The 21,051-nt window shown below is 40.4% G+C and overlaps 2 protein-coding genes across 2 annotated transcripts; one reads left to right on the top strand and one right to left on the bottom strand.

Annotated features, from left to right (window-relative positions):
• Positions 1-1,893: 1,893 nt before the first annotated feature.
• On the top strand, positions 1,894-6,143 carry p2rx2 (purinergic receptor P2X, ligand-gated ion channel, 2). The gene is made up of 12 exons (XM_024275814.2): positions 1,894-2,331; positions 2,652-2,787; positions 2,896-2,967; positions 3,051-3,126; positions 3,208-3,304; positions 4,571-4,651; positions 4,738-4,891; positions 5,066-5,196; positions 5,295-5,385; positions 5,469-5,534; positions 5,608-5,685; positions 5,775-6,143. Exons 1-12 carry the CDS (start codon positions 2,159-2,161, stop codon positions 5,886-5,888), a joined length of 1,269 nt encoding a protein of 422 aa, XP_024131582.1. The 5' UTR covers positions 1,894-2,158; the 3' UTR covers positions 5,889-6,143.
• An 806-nt stretch (positions 6,144-6,949) lies between these two features.
• Positions 6,950-20,708, bottom strand: pole (polymerase (DNA directed), epsilon). Its single transcript, XM_024275825.2, has 48 exons — positions 20,465-20,708; positions 20,229-20,364; positions 20,063-20,143; positions 19,942-19,986; positions 19,770-19,862; positions 19,534-19,688; positions 19,315-19,459; positions 19,158-19,238; positions 18,974-19,081; positions 18,777-18,887; positions 18,611-18,696; positions 18,313-18,432; positions 18,092-18,224; positions 17,892-18,005; positions 17,574-17,786; positions 17,393-17,500; positions 17,192-17,320; positions 17,012-17,114; positions 16,796-16,942; positions 16,572-16,717; positions 16,341-16,489; positions 16,177-16,269; positions 15,799-16,101; positions 15,541-15,736; positions 15,244-15,458; positions 15,028-15,130; positions 14,857-14,937; positions 14,647-14,769; positions 14,325-14,534; positions 14,040-14,252; positions 13,825-13,968; positions 13,614-13,754; positions 13,379-13,532; positions 13,164-13,270; positions 12,893-13,069; positions 12,541-12,764; positions 12,248-12,468; positions 11,961-12,165; positions 11,705-11,878; positions 10,706-10,831; positions 10,135-10,267; positions 9,859-10,057; positions 9,652-9,783; positions 8,857-9,050; positions 8,559-8,759; positions 7,596-7,721; positions 7,268-7,357; positions 6,950-7,193 (listed from the first exon to the last, which is right to left on the bottom strand). The coding sequence occupies exons 1-48, from the start codon at positions 20,527-20,529 to the stop codon at positions 7,071-7,073; spliced, it is 6,876 nt and encodes a 2,291-aa protein (XP_024131593.1). The 5' UTR covers positions 20,530-20,708; the 3' UTR covers positions 6,950-7,070.
• Positions 20,709-21,051: the final 343 nt, after the last annotated feature.

Below are 21,051 nucleotides of genomic sequence, written 5' to 3'. Positions count from 1 at the left end.
ATTTGCATGCATAAGAAACATTCTGGTGGTCACCAGACATTTTCTAGTGCAAGACAGCCGTACTCAGAGGTCAAAGACACAATATTTTGCTGAATGGAACCACCTTAAACCTGCACAGAAGCTAAGTTGTTATGACTTTGGAGAGGTGACCTTCTACACATAACATGTTTTGTTTTGTCTTGGCCAGAAGACAACTTGAAAAAGATGGAACAGAAATTTTGAGTCAGTCTCTGTCTCATAGTTCTGTATGATATGTTAAAAAAAAGAAGAAGAAGAAAAAAAAAAAAACTGTTGAGAAACTTTGTGAAACCATCCACTTTTTGTTGGGCTCTGTTAAAACACCAGTCAATATTTTGGACCCCAAAAAAAGTTAAATAAAAATTTGCTTTGAGAAAATACCCTCACTTAATTTTGACGTTTCAAATAAATATTATATTTATACTTATTATTACTATGTGCTTGAATAAAACTAAGCCCACATTGTATTATATTCTAAACATTTATATTTTTTGCTGAATAATGACAGAAGAAATATGAATCTTTAACTTGTCTGAATGAAATAGTCTTTGATGGTGTGTTTATTTTTTAATCATAGAGATGGAGACCCATTTAATTTAAAGACAAACTATGCTCTAATGTTCTTTTTGACATATTTGCCTTATTCCAACTTAGACATAATTGGATAGAACTTAGAAAAAAATGCAACTATGTCTATGTGAAGCAATGATATAGTACGAGTATTATCAAACAACATTCCTAACATAAAAACACTGTTCCACATAATTAAACACAACAGAGTTCCACAACACTTAAAAGATTCTAAATAACTGAAAGTGGTTATTTGTTGAATTTTCTGCATTAGGAGGTTGTTTTTACTAAAATCTAAATCTTTTCAAATCAAAAACATCTTAATAGGTCAAGTTCCACTTTGACATTGGACCCCTTAGTTTGCAGCAGGTCCACAATTCTTGCATCCATTGAACTTTTATGGAGAGTATCTGCTTACATTTCTTTGTGGGATGTCACATCATTTCAGAATAGCCTCCCAGAGCTGCTGTTTGGATGTGAACTGCCTCCCACCCTGAAATATGTTGCTTGAGGACGCTCCAAAGGTTCTCAATAGGGTTGTGGTCAGGGGAGAATGGGGGCCATAACAGCCAATGATGCAGGCGTATTTCTGCAGCATGAGATGATACAGTGACGTGCATGAAAATGATTTTGTTCTTCATTTGAACCATGCAAGAAAGTTGTCAGTCAGAAATTCCAGATACTTTTCAACGATCATTTTCACACTTTCAGGGACCCAAGAGGGCTGATCAGCTCTCTTGCCATGATTCCAGCCCAAATAACGACTCCACCACCTCCTTGCTGACATTGCAGCCTTGTGGGGACATGGTGGCCACCCACCAATCACTCATTACTCCACCCAGGGCTGCACAGTACTCATCACCGCACATACAGTTTGAAAATGAGTCTTGATGTATGTCTGGGATCAATGTAGCCACGAGGGGCTCAAGCCCAGATAAATACAGAGGGTTCTTTCAGAAAGGGCATCCAACGTAAAATCTTTGCTAAATCAAATATAGAAATTAGACCAGTGGGAGTTTTTTACTTGGTTGTTACACAGGATCTTAAGTGATGAGAGGATGCCTGAGGAATGGAGTGATAAGTGGTGCCTATTTTTAAGAAAAAGAGAGATGTGGCAACTACAGATGAATAATGTTGATGCGCCTTTCAATTAAGTTATAGGAAAGAGTAGAAGTAGTCTTTGTAGATCTGGATAATGCTAAAGACAGTCCAAAGGGTTCAACTATTGAATTCTTTGCCATAGTAGAGAGATCATTTTTCTTTCCCATATTGCTTGGAAATGTTTAACTGCTCAATAATGTGGAACGTCCGCCTTTTCAGTTTTATATGATGAATCATATGGAGGATTGTGTACCCGTCATTTAGCCTACCTAACAGATCCAATTCAAGCAACATAAATTTACTGTATAAGCCTAGTCAAAGCCCCACCCCCCTGTCTTCTGTACCACACGCTTATGCCAGGGATGCATCGGCGAAATGCAGACAAGACCAGAGCAGCCTCAGACAGGGAGAAGAAGAAATGTCTTAAAAAGATAATTTCTGTTGGGTCAAAATAGACTCAAGCACTTTTATGGATATGAGTACACCATTTCATACAGTCATCATGGGGCTACGTGACTTTTTAAAGGAGTGCTTCAGTGGTTTCTGGGACTATGAAACCCCCAAAGTGATGGTGGTGAAAAACAGAACTCTTGGAGTCATTTACAGGGCGGTCCAGTTTCTTGTAATCACCTATTTTATCTGGTAAGTCGGCATGTTTGTATATTTGTTTAAAAAGGGGGACATTTGTAGACAAGGATATTTTTTTTTCATTGAAGCAACCGATTATTGTGATTTGTGCAGAATTGAGCTAAAAACATTTATCAATTATGTATGTCATTATGTGAAAACTGATTTTTTTTGGACAATAGGAAGATAACTAGACTGAATGCTGAGTGCATCATTCTCTTTTCTTGGCTTCTGCATGGCTGAGTAAATCAAATGTAACATGATGCCTCCCATGAAATTTCCCATCAGTAGAGAAAATGTGACTTTTGTGTTTGTCTGTTCCATTGTCCACAAAGGTATGTTTTTATCAGTCAGAAGGCATACCAAGACACTGAAACTCATCCAGATAGCTCTATTTACACTCTCATGAAAGGCACAGCGATTCACGGAGATGACATACTGGACACGGTGGAGTACGCCAGTCCATCAGAAGTGAGCTGGGAAAACGTCTTCCCCCATATCAGTTACACTCTGTCAAAATCACAACTACTTAGTGATGGCGGATACGGCTCTGGGTATTCATTTCACTTTTCTTCACAGGGAGGTGATGTGATTAGTACATTGCTCAGAAGAGAATTCACATATGACCAGAAGCAAGGCACCTGTGCAGAGGTGAGTCAGCTGAGGTTTCATAAACAATAACACAAAGGTTGACGAAGATTGTCCTGAAAGCAGATGCATTATTTTCTGCACAGTATTACAATGTTCAAAATGCCAACTGTACGAAGGACACAGATTGCATCGAAGGGGAGGTTGACTTTGACGGCCATGGTATTTTATTATGAATTTCTTCACATGTGGTTTGCTATAAGTACACTACAGTGTTTAATTTATTTATTATTCCTTTTGCAGGCAGGAGGACCGGAAAATGTGTTCAGTATTACAACCAGACCTTTAAAACCTGTGAGATCCAAAGCTGGTGTCCCATTGAAGAGCACGCTGTTGTACGGTAAGTTCACAATGTGACGCCAAAAACCTTAATCAAGCTATGATGAGGTTCATTTTTAAAACATGAGGACACAAAACAGTTTCACAAAACCAATGAAGCAAAAAGTAAATCCTTTTACTCATTTAATTCTTTGGATACATTTAATGCAGTTTTAGTTACACAGAAGCTAAAACTAGTAGGAACTTTTGAAACCATGAACTTTTCCTTCTGTCAGTCTAAACAGGGATTTTGTTAGATGCACTGGGGTGACATGGTGTTCAGCTGCCACAAAAAGCTTTCAAAGTAGAGGAGTAACGATTTATCCATGAATTAATCAATGAATAGATTATTATCCATACTGCACAACCAGATTGATCTGTTTGAGGCAAGTTGTAAATCGAATCCAATCGAATCAAATCAATTACTATAAAAGAATTTAAAAATGAAATAAATTGAGCTTTACTCGATATTGGGAAATATAATTTGGCTTGCCATCACAGAAGACAACACACATGTAATAACAGCAAAACGATCAATCCATCTTTACACTCCAATGTGTGTAAAAGCTGAATTTTACTTAGACATGTTACTATACAGTGCTCTAAAAATGTTCTATATGTTTCATTTTGATGTGGAAAAACAACAGCGGGCTGAACTTTATGAAACTAAAATGCGAATGAATTTAACATTATTTCTTCTTTATTGTTTGTACATATATTTAACTTTGAGAAATAAAAGGAATCTGGTAAACTTCACCTGCGCTGTGCAGTACTCAAGTATCTCTGAGTCACACTGACTCAAATTTTGGCTAAAAAAGTTCTGATCTGATTTTACTTCAGTCAATTGGATAGTTCAAAATGAACAAATATTTATTATGATCATATCATAAACAACAAACTATGTTATAAATCAAATTATAGTTAAAATGAATTGTTACAGCCCTACTTCAGAGTCAAACAGGTAAAGCAAGAAGAGTGAAAAATCATTTACATTTATGTTAAAATTGAATACAAATAATTTTCACAACAAAAATGATTTAAAGATGCCAGAAAATGTGGTCCTAGATGTGAGCCACTAATTTATCTAGTAAAAATGCATAAGGAAACTGTCGACTGTCTGTGATTTCATGTGTTTAGACTGTGAGTGGAAACTGGAGAACAAAGGGGAAGCATGTACTCAGAAGCCTAAAGACATTACGAGAGTTCGGCACACAGACAGAACGGGCACAGCTGCCCTCCACTCAGCTTTTCACCCTCTGAATAAAGCATCGTTTGTTCTCTTCAACAGAGAACCGCCATTAGTGGAGGCCATCAATTTTACAGTGTTCATCAGGAACTACATCCACTTCCCCAAATTTAAAGTGTTGAGGTGAGTCACCCTCAAAACTGTAAACTCACATCATGCAAGTATTTGGCTATAAACTTGATGACAAACTGAGGTCATCTCCTCTTTAGGGGAAATATTGAGGACTCTTTAGACAGACGCCGCAGCAAGAAATACTTAAATAAGTGTCATTACAATGAGGAGACAGATCCGTACTGTCCAAACTTCCGTCTGGGATATATTGCAAGTCATGCAAGGGAGACTTTCAGTGAGCTCTGCAGGACTGTGAGTATGAACACCCAAACTCACATCAAAGTGTGCTCTAAAGCAGCTTTTTACTCATAAAGTGTTATCTTTTACCCCAATGAGACACATTTTTTATTTTACTGAAATAAAACACAATTTTGTGTGTACATTTTTTTCTCTGTAATGTTAAATAAAAAATGTATTTCTTCTCAGGGAGGAGTGATTGGGGTTTTTATCAACTGGGACTGTAACTTAGATTTGGATCCTTCATACTGCAAACCCACATATTCATTCCGCCGTCTTGATGTTAGAAAAGATGATGACAATTCAGGGTACTACTACAGGTTTGTATCAACACCCATCACTGACTTTTATTTTAATTATATATAAAAATCAGCTTTCATTTCATTTTTTTTTTTTTTTTTTTTATGTGATTGTCCAGGTTTGCAAAATATTACAGCAAAAATGGGATGGAGTCTCGGACTCTCATCAAGGCCTACGGTATCCGTCTGGATATAATAGTTCATGGACATGTAAGAGGACTCCTCCTATTTGTCAATTTAATTTATTTCTATCTTGATGAGATAGATGTCGAGTAATTCTTGCATCCATGCAGGCTGGAAAGTTTAGCCCCATTCCAACCATCATCAGTTCAGTCACGGCCATGACCTCAGTTGGGATTGTGAGTTCTGACTGCTAAGATTAGCTGGAATTTAATTGATTTCTAATTATTGATTCCTGTTTATCCCTTGCAGTGTACGATCATCTGTGATTGGATCATGTTGACATTTATTGACAAGAATGAAGTGTACAGTGAGAGAAAATTTGATGAAGTAAGAGAAAAATCTGCTTTGCATTTAAAAAAAATATTAACAGAAATCTTGACAAAAATCTCAAACTGAATCCTAATCATCTTCTGCAGGTGATCAAGGAGCCCGAAGATCTCATCCCCACAGATCTTGCTCACACAGAGCTCAGCTACATGGGCAGCTTTGGCTCAAACCACTCCGACCTGTCAGACGGCGTTCCCCTTTGATGCATCCCAGGTTGCTTCGATCCTCACTGGGAAGACTGACAGTGATAGATCACAGAACTCTGTCATATTTGGGGGGGAAATAAATTGTTAAATATTTACTTTTATCTATGTACTGCCTATAAAATAAGAATACTAACAGCACACAAATAAATATGTATACTCTTGGCTTCATGACAGAAAAACTGGTTGTCAAATCTCACAAACTATGAGCATGCGTCCCAAATGTTCAACCTAATAATAAATCACTTAATTGTTGATGCTTGGGTTATGAGTATGCATCCAACACTATTACACTTTCAGATGTGTTTCTTCTAAAGGACTTAACAGAAGTGTGTTCTGCAAAATGAGAGGATGCAGGAGATTGTGAGGAAGAATAATCAAATAAGGCAGACACTTCCCATAAAAATTGGTTCTCTAACAAGGTTGTGGAGTGGGAGTGTGATTCCATCTGTGTGCTTGAGAGCCTCACAAGTGTCCAATTTAAAACTCGAGACTCATGGCTTATGAATCAATATGGTGCATTGAGAATTGTAAATGACGCAAGTTGAGACTCAAAAAAAAAAAAAAAAATGGGTATACCAAGGTCAAATAAGATAACTTGTAGTTTTAAATAGGCAGAAGCTGAGCTCAACAGCAAATTTAAAATATTAATCCCAAGCCATGAACTGCTTTTATTCCCTTATGCGTCATCCTGCAACAGCAGCAGGTGTCAGTGAGACTCTCTGAGGATGCATAATTGTGCCCGAGCTCACTAACGACGTGCAATTACTTGTAAGAATGCAAAAAAAAAAAAAAGCAAATTAAGTTCACAATTTTGTTAATTAAAAACCCATGAAATATAGAGAAGCTTATGAAACATTCATCGAGGAGAAAAGGTTTGGAGATGAGGCTCATGTTTGTTCTATGGGCAGAATAAACAAAAGCTGCAGATCATCTCACTGAGGTCACGCACGGATAAAGGACACACGAGCTCCCGGCTGAAAGGGAAAGTAAGATTATATGCTTCAAACGGAGAAAGTTTCCGGGCTGTGTGGTCCTTTCCCATAAAGAGCCACAGTAACCAAGTTTCAACAGTTGTATTTATTATTCATTGACATGATGAAATTGTAAATATAAAAGATAAACATTTGTCCTCCAGCTTGTCTGTGTCGAATGAAAACGTCTCGGCTCTTGAAGCTGCTTTCAGTGAGAGCTCTGGTTCATCTGAGGGCTCATCTCAAGCAGCCAGTCGATGGTCTCCTCCAGAAATCTCATGTTATAGTGGGATGCGATGTTCCGAAACACCATGATCTGCTCAGAGAAGCTCTGTAAAAAAAAAAATAAAGGTAAACTTTATATGCTTTTAGCATTGAAATAGGCAAATGGATGAGAGCAGAAACCATAGCGGAGAACGTGAGGTTGAAGTCTCCGGCACATCTGCAGTAGAGCGGCATGTTGGCCTCCTTCACCCCTTTACATTTGTTGCATACCTTAAATTAGAATTTCAGAGGAAAATGTGTTAAAGCAACAGGGATCAACATTAGAGAACAAGACAGGAAGATTCTTTAAATAATAATAATAAAAAAGTAAAGCTGTACATGTTTTCAACAACCTCTAATTAAATGTAAATTAATTTCAAATTAAGATTGAAGACAGAAGAGAACCATGCAGAAGTGACAGTTATTAAAGAAAAAAAAAATTATATATTTATAAAATCATTGTTCTCACCAAGTCCTGCAGCGTATAGCTCATGAGTTTCTTCTGAAGAGCTTCTATCAGGGACACCTCAATAGTTTCCGTTTCATACTGAGCCTGGCAGTTTGAGCAGAACCACTGGGGGACGACGGCACCGTCCTGACGAGAAGAAACAGAACATCTCCATCAAACTTCAGAATTCCAGCATGACGGTGCAGTTATAACTTGGGATGCCCTGATCAAGTGTTTTTAGCCCCAATCCCATTCTAAGTCATTTTAGTATCTGGTGATACAGAGTCCTGATCAGATACTTTTGGAACACATCTTAAAAATGAACAGATTCAGGTTTTTGTCTTATTTTATTTCATTAACCTTCTTTTATCATTTAACCCTTAAACAGAGAACTTGTGTAAAATAGTGTTAATCTAGTAAAAACCAACTATCTAGTAAATAAAGGTGACAATTAGTCATGTGAGAAAGAGTAGTGAATTTAGCTTTAATATCTTCAGAACTATTGAACATTTTTAACTAAATGTGATTCATATCTTTATCTAAAATTCTTTAAAATTAATAATGACTTTGTTGTAGATGATTTCATAAAACATGTATTATGGAGGATCAAAAGAGAGAAATTGAAACATATATGCCATTTTATTATTAAATAAATGTGTTGTTTATTATTTTTAATTGGAATTAAATAAATAACATTGGATATCAATAAATAAATGCTTAACTAATTTAATGGCATATATATTTATTTCAACTTATCTCTTACGGTTCACATTTTGGGTTTTATTACCACAGTAGTTCTTTTTTTTTTTACTTTTATTTCTCAGACAGAGAAATAAAGTGATTAATTCATCTGGAATAATAAACTCTAAATATAAAGCACTGACCGTAATAAGATATATTGATCGGTAGACAACATCCGATAGTGATCAACCATGTGATTGGATCGGGACATCCCTAGTTATAACCTCACCAGAGGATGTTTACCTGTGCCACAGACGGGTCCTTGCAAAGGTCCAGGTCCCGACAAAAGTTGCAGTGGTGGCAGATGACTTCCGGCAGGATGTAGGAGTTGCAGGGATCCCGGAACTGTGCTTCGTCGGAAAACTCTCCCACATCCACCAGGCGCAGGAGGTCTCTTTTCAGCTTGTTCACCTGATTCACTATATTACTGTCAAGGGAAAGAACCTAAGCAGAAGAACGACGTAGAGGGAGGTCAGTGAAGGATGCCGTCGCTGTCTGTCACTGCTGTGGAAGGATGATACTGGAAAACACAGCCGCATACCTGGCAGACATATTTGACGAACTCCAGCGCGGGGTTGTTGAGCGGCAGGTGTGAGCCGGGCAGTACCGGGAACATCTCTGAGGTCTGGGCCACATTTCTGGTCCCGGTCACCTTTTTCTGGATTTTCTGAGTGATGGTGAAGATGTTCTGCGTCAGCTCGCTGGCTACATATTCTTGGGAAAAGGAGATCATTCCTGTGGAAGGAATAAAATCACAGTTGTTCAGTTCCAATAATTCAAAAAAAGCAATTATGAACAAAAAAAAAAAATGTTTGCGTATAACAATGTGCCACTGTTTGTCTGTTTAGACCAGGGGTCGGCTTTGAAGACAAATGCTTATTCTGGTCAAATTGCTTCAGTTGATTATATTTAGATTTTAAAACATGACAGATAACTGAGCAAATGATAGTAAAAGTTTAATTTGATGTGAGAGTCGTTTATTGTTGAAGCTTATTTTTCGTTTTTGACACACATTGTATATTTTATTTTGAAAGGAATTTGTATTTACAGCTGCTAAAGATAAAATAAGTAAAAAATCTTATTTATATTTAACAAATATAACACTTATTTAGAAGCTACATATAATAAATGTTCACAAAAGCATAAATAAAGAGTATTTTTCTAAAGGGTGAGGTGGGAATTTGCAGCTCTCGCTGAGTTATTTTTTTTTAACCAAATGGATTTTTTAGTGCTAAAGGTTGCAGACCCCTAGAAAATAATGGAAGTTCGGTGACACAAAATGATATTTCAATCGAGTGGGTCAGTAACTGGAGAAGCCTCTTCAGCGGGGTCTCACCAGGAAGTGCAGTCGAGTCCCCCAATGCCTGCTGGGAAGCCTGACTTCCTCCCCGCCTCTTGACCGGCGTTGCTCCAGGAGCATTACGTCTCAGTTCCTCCTTCATGCTGTGGTACACAGCAGCAATGTAGGCTACATGGAGGAAAGATGAGTATCAGACTTGGAAACAGGAAAAAAACAAGAATATAGATGTAGATATTTTCAAACCTGAGACAATCATGAGGAAATATTGCTGACAGGAAGCTGTCTGGGGAAGATAATGCATGATGTTCCAGTTGCTCTCAATTAGGTTCTCAACGTCATCGCTCCCTTCATCCTCCTCTTCCTCAGCATTGTCCTCATCTTCATCCTCACTGCCATCCTCGTCTCCCTCCTCTTGTCGGGTTTTCTTTTGTTTGGTTTGGTCCTAAAAGCAACCGTCGCAGTGGAAAAGTGAGCGCAGTTTTCCGCACTACGAATACGCTCATGAGCCGTCGGCAGTACCTCGCCATACAAGACATCAGAGGACACCTTTCCCTTAACGCCTCCATAGTTGGAGGGGTCCATCCACAGCAGGAACTGCCAGCATCGGGAGAAAGAGATGGACAAAGAGTGGAAGATTTCCCTGCAGTGAATGCTGGATAGAAAACAAAGAAATCAGTTTGTTAGGCTTTAAACAGCACAGTTAGATTTAAATAATAGACTTCTAAAGAAAAATTAAATACTATCATAAAAATGCTTCACTTTACTTTACAAACATATTCATAACTACAATCTATATTTGTAACATGAATCCTGCAATTCTTCTGCTCTCTAATGGTATAATAGCATTACCACAATTACAGCACTTCCATTAGTGAAATGAGTGTTTTTCCTGCTTTATATTCGCCTCATTAAAGTTCCTCTCCAAAAAATATTTGTGGCTTTTAAAGCCTTTTTCAGAATTCTGAATCAATGAAAACAAATAGATGAAGTCTTTGTGTTTTAAAACTTAATAAACAAGAAAAAAAGTAACAAAAAAATTATGCAAAATTCTTAGAAAATAGAAGTAATGAGAGCACCAGGACTGTCTGACCTGTTGGTGATGTATTCTACATAAGCAACGGCGTCGTCAATTCTCCGCTTTTTGGTGCACAGGATGATCCTGTTGAAGTTTCCGTACACAACAGTGGAGCCCAAACGCTTGAACTCTGCAGCCAACCTGCCAGCAGAAAAAAAAAGAACCGAGATTAAAAGACGACAGTAAAATGCCACAGATGTTGTGCAGGTATCAGCAGGTTGGCGTTTCTGAAAGGCGCGTAGAGGTGCTTTAGATCAGTGGTCTCCAATCTCCGGGGCGTGGACCTATCAACATCGGGGACGAAATAATTAATTATACCCTTTTTTTTTTCTTTTTTTCTTTTGAGTCTCAACCATCTTTTATTTTGAAAAACCATATTCTCTGAGCTACACTTTTGATCACTTGAGCTGTAAAGTTTAGTCAGGTGAGCAAAAGAACTACATCTGAATGATCTTTTACTATGAAAAATTGTTGGGTTTTGAAGATGACATGTCCATCACTTGAGCGTTAAAAGTCTGAATGAATGAGGGACATGAAAAGTATAAAACCCATTTCAACTAAAGCACTTCACACAGATTCATTCATAGTAGTACAATTTAAAATACAATATGCTGTAAATTAACTAGAGATTTCTATATTTTCAGAAAATAGATCCGCTCCTTTCTCTATTACTGCATCTTAACCACAAAAAACACTCAGCTGTCCTCTTTGAAGGGACATAATGTTCTGTCCCACAATTGCTTATTAATGTGCACTGTCATATTCATAGTCATAATTACAGGGCTTGAGGTAAACAAATCTATAAATCACAGAAGGGTAAATAAGAAATAGGAGATAATATCTTTCATACTTACTACAAATAAGGCTGCCCCTAATAATTAATCTTTCATAAAATAATCACTAATGAATATTTTTTTAAATATAACTTTTTGCTTTCTGTCATTTCTTGAAAGCTAAAATAGTCACAGCTAAAAGAACTTTTATGTGCTCTAAAAGTTTTCATGAGGAACTCACTGTAGGAAGACCTTCTTCATCATGTTGTGGAGGGTGCGGTGAAGCGCCGGGTCGTACAGAAGAGAGCTGGGAGAGCGCAGCCAGCGGTAGAAGTGCATCACCTGGTTGTCTGCATATACATTCTGGTATTGTGTGATCTCCCGGACCCATCCAACCACCATGCTCTTTAGGATCCTGCTCACAGAACACAACAGGACATGTCAAACACAGAAACTTTAGAAAAGGTTGATTTTCTTCAATCACAATATTTGTCCACCTGAAGGTGTTTGAGACGAGAGCTGTCTCATCGTAGCTCGCCAAAGCGCTGGCTCCCTGGTTTCCTGACATCATGTCCTCCAGCGAGGCCTGCTGGATCACATCAAAGCTGACGCCCAAACTGGCTCCGCCCTCCATGTCGTTGACATGCTGTGATTGCAGGATGGTGTTCACTGCCAGACTCTGGAGGTCGAGCTCCACGCACACTGAGAAAGAGAGAAGATAAATCAGAAACCAAAACTCCAAAAAACAAGCCTTTTCTTGAGATATCCTGGTGGTTGTTTGTACCCGTGGAAAAACATCCAGGAGCGTTGATCTCCACAGAGCCCCGGTCGTCACTTTCCATGACCAGTCGACTGTCGTCGGCCTCTTTTCCTCCAAGGTCAGGCCTGGCGGTGGGTGAAAGCCACAGCAGGTGGTTGTGTTTCCGTAAATGTCTCGCCAGGAACAAGTCCGAGCCAAAGATGGACACATCCTGAGGTAGATTCCCCACAGGCAAGTGGTAATACCTACAAACACAAGTTTATATATTTCAAACCAAACAACATAAACTCTGCAGATGTTAGGAAGGCTGGCTGTACCTGGCCATGTCAAACGCTTGTGACAGACAGCTGTCCAGGTTGAGGTAATGGCGGATCATACGTCGGGCGCCATGGCGTTGCCAATCCAACACATTGTAGTTGATCTCATCCAGTACATGCACTGGGATAGCTGGGAATTCTTCCAGGACTGGCATTCCTGCAGTAAGTCGACGCAGTTCCCAGTTTGACTGCACAGCGATGAGGGTCGGCCCGCGCCGCTCCTCCTGTGAAGTGAACAAAAACGCTCTTTAAATCGGATGTAAATTCACTTTATAACCACAATAAAGACAGAAAATCTCTTTTTATATTCTGAATCAATACAATGATTTCAGACGTGATGAGCATTTCTGACCTTGTAGCTCAGGAGTATACGCTGCAGCGCTCGGGAGATGGCCTTCATGTCATTTTCAGCTCGGACCTCAAAGGTGTGCTTCTCTGGGGGCAGGAGCTCCTCTGACGTCTTCTCCAGGAGGGCGGTGCGCTCGGCTGAGTAGAGATTGCTCAGGTTGGGCATTTGGTTGCTTCTGACCTAAAATAAATCAATGATTAAAGTCAAAAATTACTCTTGGAAAGACGAAAAGCATTTTTTTCCCCCAACAAAAAACGTGAAAGCTTAGTTTTACCGTGTCCAGGATGAAGATGCTCGCTTTGCGCTGAGAGGGAATGAAAAGGCCAAACAGAGCTTTGTGGCCTTGATTGTGATGATATAAGTACATGTGACGAACGCTTCCTAAGAGGAAAAAAATAAACAAACACCCCAGTGTTACACATGTCAGATAACTGCTGGCGTGAGGTGTGGTCTGACAAAAGCTCTAACGAGGAAAACTTCAAATCTTACCAGGCTCCAGGTAGCTGAATTGAGCCAGCGACCTCATCTCAAGGTGGTCCAGATCAAAGGTGTCCGCCTCCCTGCCAGCCAGATCCCTCACAACATGCTTGTTGACCATACACACACATCCAAGCTGGACCAGAGCACGAAACAGCAGGGGCACCTGAGTAGAAGTCGAGAATATTGGTACTTTCATAAAACTGATAAAAACCCTAAAAGCGTAAAAGCTGGAGTCTGGACTGACTTGGGTTTCATAGACTCCCTCAATGTCTGGTGCAGAGAGGTCAGCGTTGATTTCATTGATGTGCTCCTGGTACATGTCCTCCGCTACGGAGTACTCATAAAGGTAGTACACCATGTTGGAGCGAGGGAGCATGCGGTTTACCTGAGGTCAGTCCCAGAAACACATTAGGTAAAATGTCAGAAATTACTCTGGCTGTTTTCTTTTCACTTGCCTTTTTGTAAGTAGCTCCTTCCTCCTGCTTTGGAACTTTCTGGTTGACATAGAAGACACGTGGGATGTTGAGCTTCATGCAGTGGAGGTCATTTCCAATCACAGCCCACAGTTTGTACAGACCAGGGTGGGACGTCTCTGCAATCTGATGTAATAGAAATTAGAAATAATTTCATTTTTTTTAACTGATCCCCTCATATTTACAGTTTTCCTTACTTGCACAATCTGCCACGGCATGTCGAGGATGCTGCGTGCTGTTCTGCGAAGGAAGCTCCCCAGCCCGGTGGTGGGTCCGTCTCGGATCACTCCTCCACCGACAGGCTGGGCTTCCCCGTCCAGAAGCTTCCTTCTCTTCCTTCTCTCCTTCCTTTGCTTCAGCTGCAGCTCCCACTTCTTCTTGTGATAACGCAGCCACACCAGACGCTCCTCCTGCAGGAAGACGCAGGTTTATTGTTGAATGGAACTAGGATGCAGATTGCTGACACAGCTGCACTTTCATACCTTTGTGGTTCCCATTGGTGGAGGGGGTCCAAGGATTTCTCTCCAGGATTGTGTGAGCTCAACATCTTGAGACTCCACCTGGCTGTCGCCCCCCTGTGAAGCTCGCTTCCTCTTAGTGCTGATGAGAATAGCCGGCTGCAGAGGTCTGGCTGGTACCCCAAAGTCCTCAATGTCTGCTGGTTGGTCTGAGTCAAGATGCTGGTGGGCCACCTAAGGAGACAAAATAAAAAAAAAAAAAGAAGATGACCTGATTGGAAACATTTGAGTCAAACTCTATCTGTTCAGAGTGTTGAGAGTCTTTTTTACAGTCAGATGAACCCACCTGCCTCTTGCCCTCACTGGTAAACAGCTCACTTATTTTCTTTTGTTTATAGATGTCATTTTTCTCCAGCAGTTTCTTATGAAGCCAGTCGGGATGCCGAACTCTTGGAACAGGGTTTTTCACCTCAAAGAAAAAAAAAAAGACAACTATAAATGAAACATGTGGGAGAACGGGAAAGAGAGAAGAGAAAGTGTGGAATTTGTCTTGAACCTGTTGCAGGGCTGCAGGGATGGTGATGATTTTCTGGATTGCACTGCCCAACCTCTCTATGTAATAACTCCAATCGAGGATCTTAAGAAGAGCACAAATCATTAAGAAATCATTATTTATTTAATGTAATTCAAGTTATTTTTTAAACATTTATTGCTGATTTTTACTCACAGAACGGATGTCCAGGTCATGCAGGCTGGGCATCTTCAACCACTTCCGAAGGAAATGTTTCTTTACGCTGGACTCAGCCTGGAAAATGGCCAGAGGGATGGCTCTGATGGAGAAAGAAACATTTTATATTTTTCATGGCTAAGTAGCAAAATAAAAAAACGGAAACACTGCTGCTTCTGGATGGCACAATCTTGAAAAATTTGTCTTTTAGCTGACCTTTCTGTGACAGGTGAACCTTCAGGCTTCCGTGAGATAACGTAGCGACAGCTCAGCCCGGCATCTTTGACCATCTGGTCTCCCAGGAACTCTGCCAGCCTCTTGGCTGTGCTGATGGACGTAGACTTCTGCTCCCCGTAGTCCTCCAGCTTTCTGGACATGGATCGATTCTCTGAAATCAGCTCAAACAGCTCCGCATCCGGCATGTTGGCTGCCTAAAACACCAGAGACATAAAATAAATAAAAGTATTTTTAATATTTCAAACAGTTTTCCAGTTTGATCTCATTCATATTTACCTTGCTGTAGAGCACATCCAGCCAGTAGTCAGCCACTTTGGCCACAGACGTGTAGACCTCCTCTAAAGTGGTACCTTTGAGGAAGGCCTCGAACACAGACGACTGAAAGATCTTAATGAGCTGGAGTTCTCCTCTTCGCTTCACTTCAAAGCCTTTGAGCTCAGCCAGAGAGCCGTCCTCGTTGAACACAGCATACCTACGGAGAACATCCGTCACTCAGATCCGTACTTTTGTTTCCAAAATGGTAAATAGCCTCACCTCTTCTTCAGCTTCTTTCCTTCCTCTTTTGAAGCCGGCAGGATCATGGCGAGGTACGGCCCGTCCACCTCAAAAAAGATGCTGTTTTCTGCTCTGGTGTTGTACGTGAGCGACGCGGGGTCGACCAGCTCGTGGTACTGGTCGTTAGTGAATCCCTCTTTCACCATGATGTTCAGCATGGCTCCCGGATAAGAGATGGTCACTTTGGGCTTCTTCTCGTTGCTGGTCTTCACCACAAAGTTCTCAGGGAAAGTGTTGGGGAGGACACACCAGATTCCATCTGTGTCCAACTCCAGGGGTCTCCTGAGTGGTGGAGAATTATCCCACAATGGATAAGACGCTTTTCTCGCGAAGAACATAAATCCCTACGAGACTCACCCAATCTGTTCGATGATCTCTCTGGCCTGAGTGATGATGTTGGCTCCAGTGTAGCACACAATCCCAGCCATCTCCATGGAGTACCAGCGTGCCCTGAAACACAAACATAGCAACTTAAAGACTCAAATCAGAGGCAAACGTGACCATTGCTTCGTGACTTTTACCCTTTTCTCATGACGTAGCCATAGAAGGAGTTAAGGATGCACTTATGAGCCAGCTGAAGGGACTCGTACAGGATCTCCATGTTTTTGCAGCGCTTCACCTCTGCAGCATCTCCGCTGTCCTGAGCTGCTGACAGCTTCTTCTTCCACACCTTAAACAAACAAAAAATTATATAGCTAATAATACAGCAGAACGTACTGCTAACTTAACATGATTTCTCTTAGAGAACAAACCTTGTGGAGTCCTTTGAATTCATACCGTCGATCCCTGAAAGCTCTGACCGTGTCGACATAGAAAGAGTTTTCTCTCTGACAGATGGTGGTGACGCGTTGTTCCAACCTGGTGACGTGGGTCTTCTTATAGGCCTTCTTACAGTAGTCTGACACACAGAAAGGACACATCCATTTATACATTGGGGTCAGAGGTTACTGCACAAAAACCCAAACCTCACGCATACCTGCCAGACGTTTCTTCTCGTGCTTGGCCTGCTCCTCCCGGTTGAGTGTGTGGAAGGCCCGGGGGGGGCCGTTGGGGAAGAGCGGGGGCAGCTTTTCAGACTCGAGTTGCTGCTGGATCCGGTGAAACTCACTGCGACTTGCAGGCACTGCAAACAGAACAGAAACCTTAAAAAACATTCAAACTATTTTAATGTACGGAATTATTGGTGACTTACTGATTTCCCCTCTCCATTGCCAGGCCATCCTCCTCTGACAGGTTGCACCAGGTTTGTTAAAGTCACAAGCAGCACAGGTGGCTTCATCCACCATAGCAGACGGCTATGGAAAATATATACAGAGAAATGAATTCTAAATCCATGCAGCTTATGCATTTTGAACAGTGGTAAAACCTTTACCTGCAGTCGGTTTGTGAGGATGATATTGGGGTACATCGCTCCGACATCAAGATGGTAAATGAGAGGACATTCAATTCTGTTTGGAACCTCCTTCAAGGAAGTCAGCTTCTCTTTGATCTCATCACAAACCTGACAGAACACAGTGATCAGGGATAAAAAGTCGAAAAAAACCCTGAAAAGAACTAAAAAAGGCCAGCACACCTCATTAAAATTAGTAACTTGCTCAAGAGGGATTTTCTCCTCCTCCTCTATAGCATGCCGCATGGTTCTTTCAACTCTTTTCAAAAGGAAGTCAAACGCAGCCGGATTCTGTGAATGCACCAAACCAAACAGTTAATTTCGAAAGAGTCGGATTGTGGTAATCTGCAAAACATGATAGTACCATTTTAAACCGGCAGGGAATGTCACTGCGAAACACTCCAGACTCCAGCGCCTCCACATGTCCACCCACGTAGGTCTCCGAATCCAAAACGTGACCGTCGTCTGTCAGCTTGTTGAAGGCCTGCTCCTGCTTGTTGGGAAACACGATGTTGGCGTGAAAGGCCTGCACCATGAGTAAGGCCTCACACAGAGTCCCAGAACCTTTTCGGAGCACCTATTGGTGGAAAAATATTGAAAAAAAACAAAATAATCAGTAAAATAAATAAAGCTTATGGGTTTAAGAGTTGTTTTTTTTTTCATAAAAATGCTTCTAACAGACCTCATCTGGCTCCATTGGAATGATTGTGCACAGCGCAAAGATGAATGGGTGAACGTATTTCATGTACAAATAGTATGTGGCCACAGCGTCTGACACCGAGTATGTGGCTAAGGTCTGAAGACACAAAATAAAAAAATACAAATCTGTTTAATTTTTGTTTTAGAGAATAAAACATTTCCCTATTATTTTTTTTTTAATACCTGCGGCTCTTCCGTTGCCATTCGACACATTTCCTCGGGGTCCAGCTCCACTGGGTCGTAGCCCAACTTAGCTTTTGCTGCCGCCTTCAGATTGTGACTCCCCACAGGTAAGTAGCTGTCTCTTTTTACCCACCTGATACATGGATACAGGAGAAAATTGTGATAAATCTGTATAATCAAAAACACGGAACAATCTGATATTGTGTCGTGTGTGTTGACACCTTAAACAGTCCATGTGGATTGCCTGGCTGGACTTGTACTCTCCTTGGCTGTCCTTCTGGAAACCAATCTCTCTGTGCATGCTCAGTCCATGCGCGGTAGCTCGAGTCTCAACAAAAGGCCTAAAGAAAAAACAAGAAAAAAAAACATCTGATTTAGCCGTTTTATTGTTTATTTTCCTCCATTTTAACCTAATTCAATTCAAACATTTGACTTTCTTATAATGGGAGTGTGCAGTGAAATCTCACCAGAAGACAAGATTGTATAATGTTCTGTGCATGTACCAACACACAAACTCACCAGTCAAAGAAGTCTCCGTTGTAGGTCACAAAGATATTTGGTTTTGTTTCTTGAACGTGATCAAACCACCTCTGAATAAGAGCAGCCTGCAGCCAATGTTAAGAAACAGTTTGTTTTACAACTGAGATCTGTAACTGTTGGTATTTTTAGTAAGAGAGGCACAAACCTCATTATCCTCATTGAAAACAGTGAAGGGTCCCTCATATTCAGGTTTGGGGGTGAACTCGAAATCCTCAATGTTCTCTGAGACAATCTCTCTGTTTGTAATAAGAAACCCCTGTGGAAATAAAACAGGAATTGGTGAAACAACATAACTTAAAAAAATAATATTAAAGTGAAGTAAATATTTGAACCTAAACACACCTGCCCGTCTATCATGTAGGAGATCATCATGATCTGATCCGTCTCTGCATCTGGGAATTTCAGAGGAAGTTTGGTGGTTTCGATGTCAAAGGCCAAAACAACTGGATCCTGTAAGAAGATTTCATTTAAACTTATCGACTTACAGATTTAACCCTTTTTAAAAAGGAATCAAAATTTGTCATACCGGTCGTTCCATAAGATCGTCTCTGCGAATGATCTCTGGTGGATACGCACTGCTTCTGTAGCGAACGTTGTACCAATGAGCCTGAAGGAGGCAGAGACAGTGAAGATAAAGAAGAACAAACCAAGATGTCCAAAGAATAAACATTTAAAGTTCTTACGACGTGGATCTTCAGGTCGATGGACAGTCGGACGTGGTAAGGCACATCGTACTCTCTCATATCCACCACATTGTCTAATTGATCCACGATGCTCTTTGAGATCCCGTCCTCGTCTGCTGTAGTCACACCGACCCCAGACAAAGCACTAAAGCAAAAATAAAACATTAGAATAACGGAGAAACTTTTGCATCAACCTCATCTTAGAGGAACTGTTGCTACCTTGACAGCATGGAGGTGTACTCATCATTCGACTGCTCCCTCTCTCTGTTCTTTCGCACAGCGGGAGAAATCTCACGCTTGACTTTGATGAGGTCATCCACGGTGTTGAATGACAGCTTGATGTAGTTTCTCTTCAGTCCGACGAGATGATTTGGCTGGAGGAAAGCAGGTGGTTGTTTTGTAAGTCCACATAATTGAAACCAAATTCTCAGTGATTTAAAATAAATAAGGCTCACCAGATCCAGATCCTCTTTTGGAAGAATTTCAAGTTTGGACACTTTACCTTGGAACTTTTTAGATAAGTATGATATGACCTCTCTTTCGCAGTTCTGGAAATAAAAAATGCTCTATTTATACACAACTGCGTGAAAAGAAGCAATGAGAAGAAATAAAAATAAATAAAAATACCTTTTTTGTAGCAATATAAAAATAGGGCTTGAAAGGAAGAGCCACCTATAGGGAGTAAATATCATATAGTAAATATTAAACTAAATATTTGAATATTCAAATGTTTCTAATGGTTACACACCTTAAACCTGCTTCCATCCTCCTGGATGAAATAATAATCCACGGCACTGATCATTCTCTTGTCCTCATCCAGTATCTCTGTCTGCAGAAGGAGACCCCCCATATACAAACTGCTCAGTACCCACTCCAAATGTCACCCTGATTCACTGCAGATTGCGTAAACTTACTGGGTGCATGTTGATCAACCAGCCGGTTTTCTCCCCCGGTTCCTTCATCCTGTCGAATCCAAAGCGAGCGTCCATGTCATCGGTGAACTGACTGCGCTCCAGCCTCTTGAGGGCCGACATCGAGGAGCCATCATCCCTGGTTTAGACAAAGACGCATCATAAACGTTTAATTTCAGTCTATTAACACACTGTTATTGTCTAAACAATCATTCAAGTGCTAGTGAATGGGCACTCACTGGTTTTCCTGGTCTCCACCCGCTCCACGGTCCGCTCTGTAACGTCCACTATTTTGTAGAACCATTTTCTATGTAATAGTTCTTCAAGCTAAAAGATTTTTTAAAACAACTACTTTTGTATCATACAATAGAATAATTCACATTTGAAAAACTTAGTGGCTACTCTAGAAGTATATCTTCCTGCTTTCTTCGGCAAGTTTACAGGCAAGGTTTGTGTTCTTCTGGCTTTGGCGCGCTCTCACTGTTATCGCGAGAGTTAAAAAAAACTCAGTAAGAACAATCGTTTATTCTATAGACCATTCACTCCAAATGTATTTTTAGTTTCAATCTTTCAATTCGAATAATTTGGCTTTTGCAGTCCATATATTATGACAAAGAAAAATGTTAACCCCTTTACATTAAAAAATCACTACACTCACATTATGATTGAATAACTAGCAATCGTTAGTTTGCGTTAATGTTCACAAAATTTGCCAACGAGAAAAACAACATCCATTTCCAAATAATTTTCAATAAGGAGGTTCATAAAAAGGGGATTTAATGAGAAGATATATTAAGGCAGCTCATTTTAACAACTCATTATCAGT

The sequence above is a fragment of the Oryzias melastigma genome, linkage group LG9 (genome assembly GCF_002922805.2).
Source record: "Oryzias melastigma strain HK-1 linkage group LG9, ASM292280v2, whole genome shotgun sequence".
NCBI lineage: Eukaryota > Metazoa > Chordata > Actinopteri > Beloniformes > Adrianichthyidae > Oryzias > Oryzias melastigma.
The sequence above is the reverse complement of the archived record's forward strand: the minus strand, read 5'-3'. Positions and strand labels throughout refer to the sequence as shown.

What these genes read in the sequence shown, in the direction of transcription:
- pole (XM_024275825.2), bottom strand. Translation starts at nt 20,529, where the DNA reads ATGGTTCTACAAAATAGTGGACGTTACAGAGCGGACCGTGGAGCGGGT. An exon ending in TTCCAATGGAGCCAGATGAG is followed by an intron (nt 17,787 to 17,891) that starts GTCTGTTAGAAG and finishes TTCCACCAATAG; the next exon opens with GTGCTCCGAAAAGGTTCTGG. An exon ending in GGAAAGAAGCTGAAGAAGAG is followed by an intron (nt 15,737 to 15,798) that starts GTGAGGCTATTT and finishes TGTTCTCCGTAG; the next exon opens with GTATGCTGTGTTCAACGAGG.
- p2rx2 (XM_024275814.2), top strand. Translation starts at nt 2,159, where the DNA reads ATGGATATGAGTACACCATTTCATACAGTCATCATGGGGCTACGTGAC. An exon ending in TCAGTGAGCTCTGCAGGACT is followed by an intron (nt 4,892 to 5,065) that starts GTGAGTATGAAC and finishes ATTTCTTCTCAG; the next exon opens with GGAGGAGTGATTGGGGTTTT. An exon ending in ATATAATAGTTCATGGACAT is followed by an intron (nt 5,386 to 5,468) that starts GTAAGAGGACTC and finishes GCATCCATGCAG; the next exon opens with GCTGGAAAGTTTAGCCCCAT.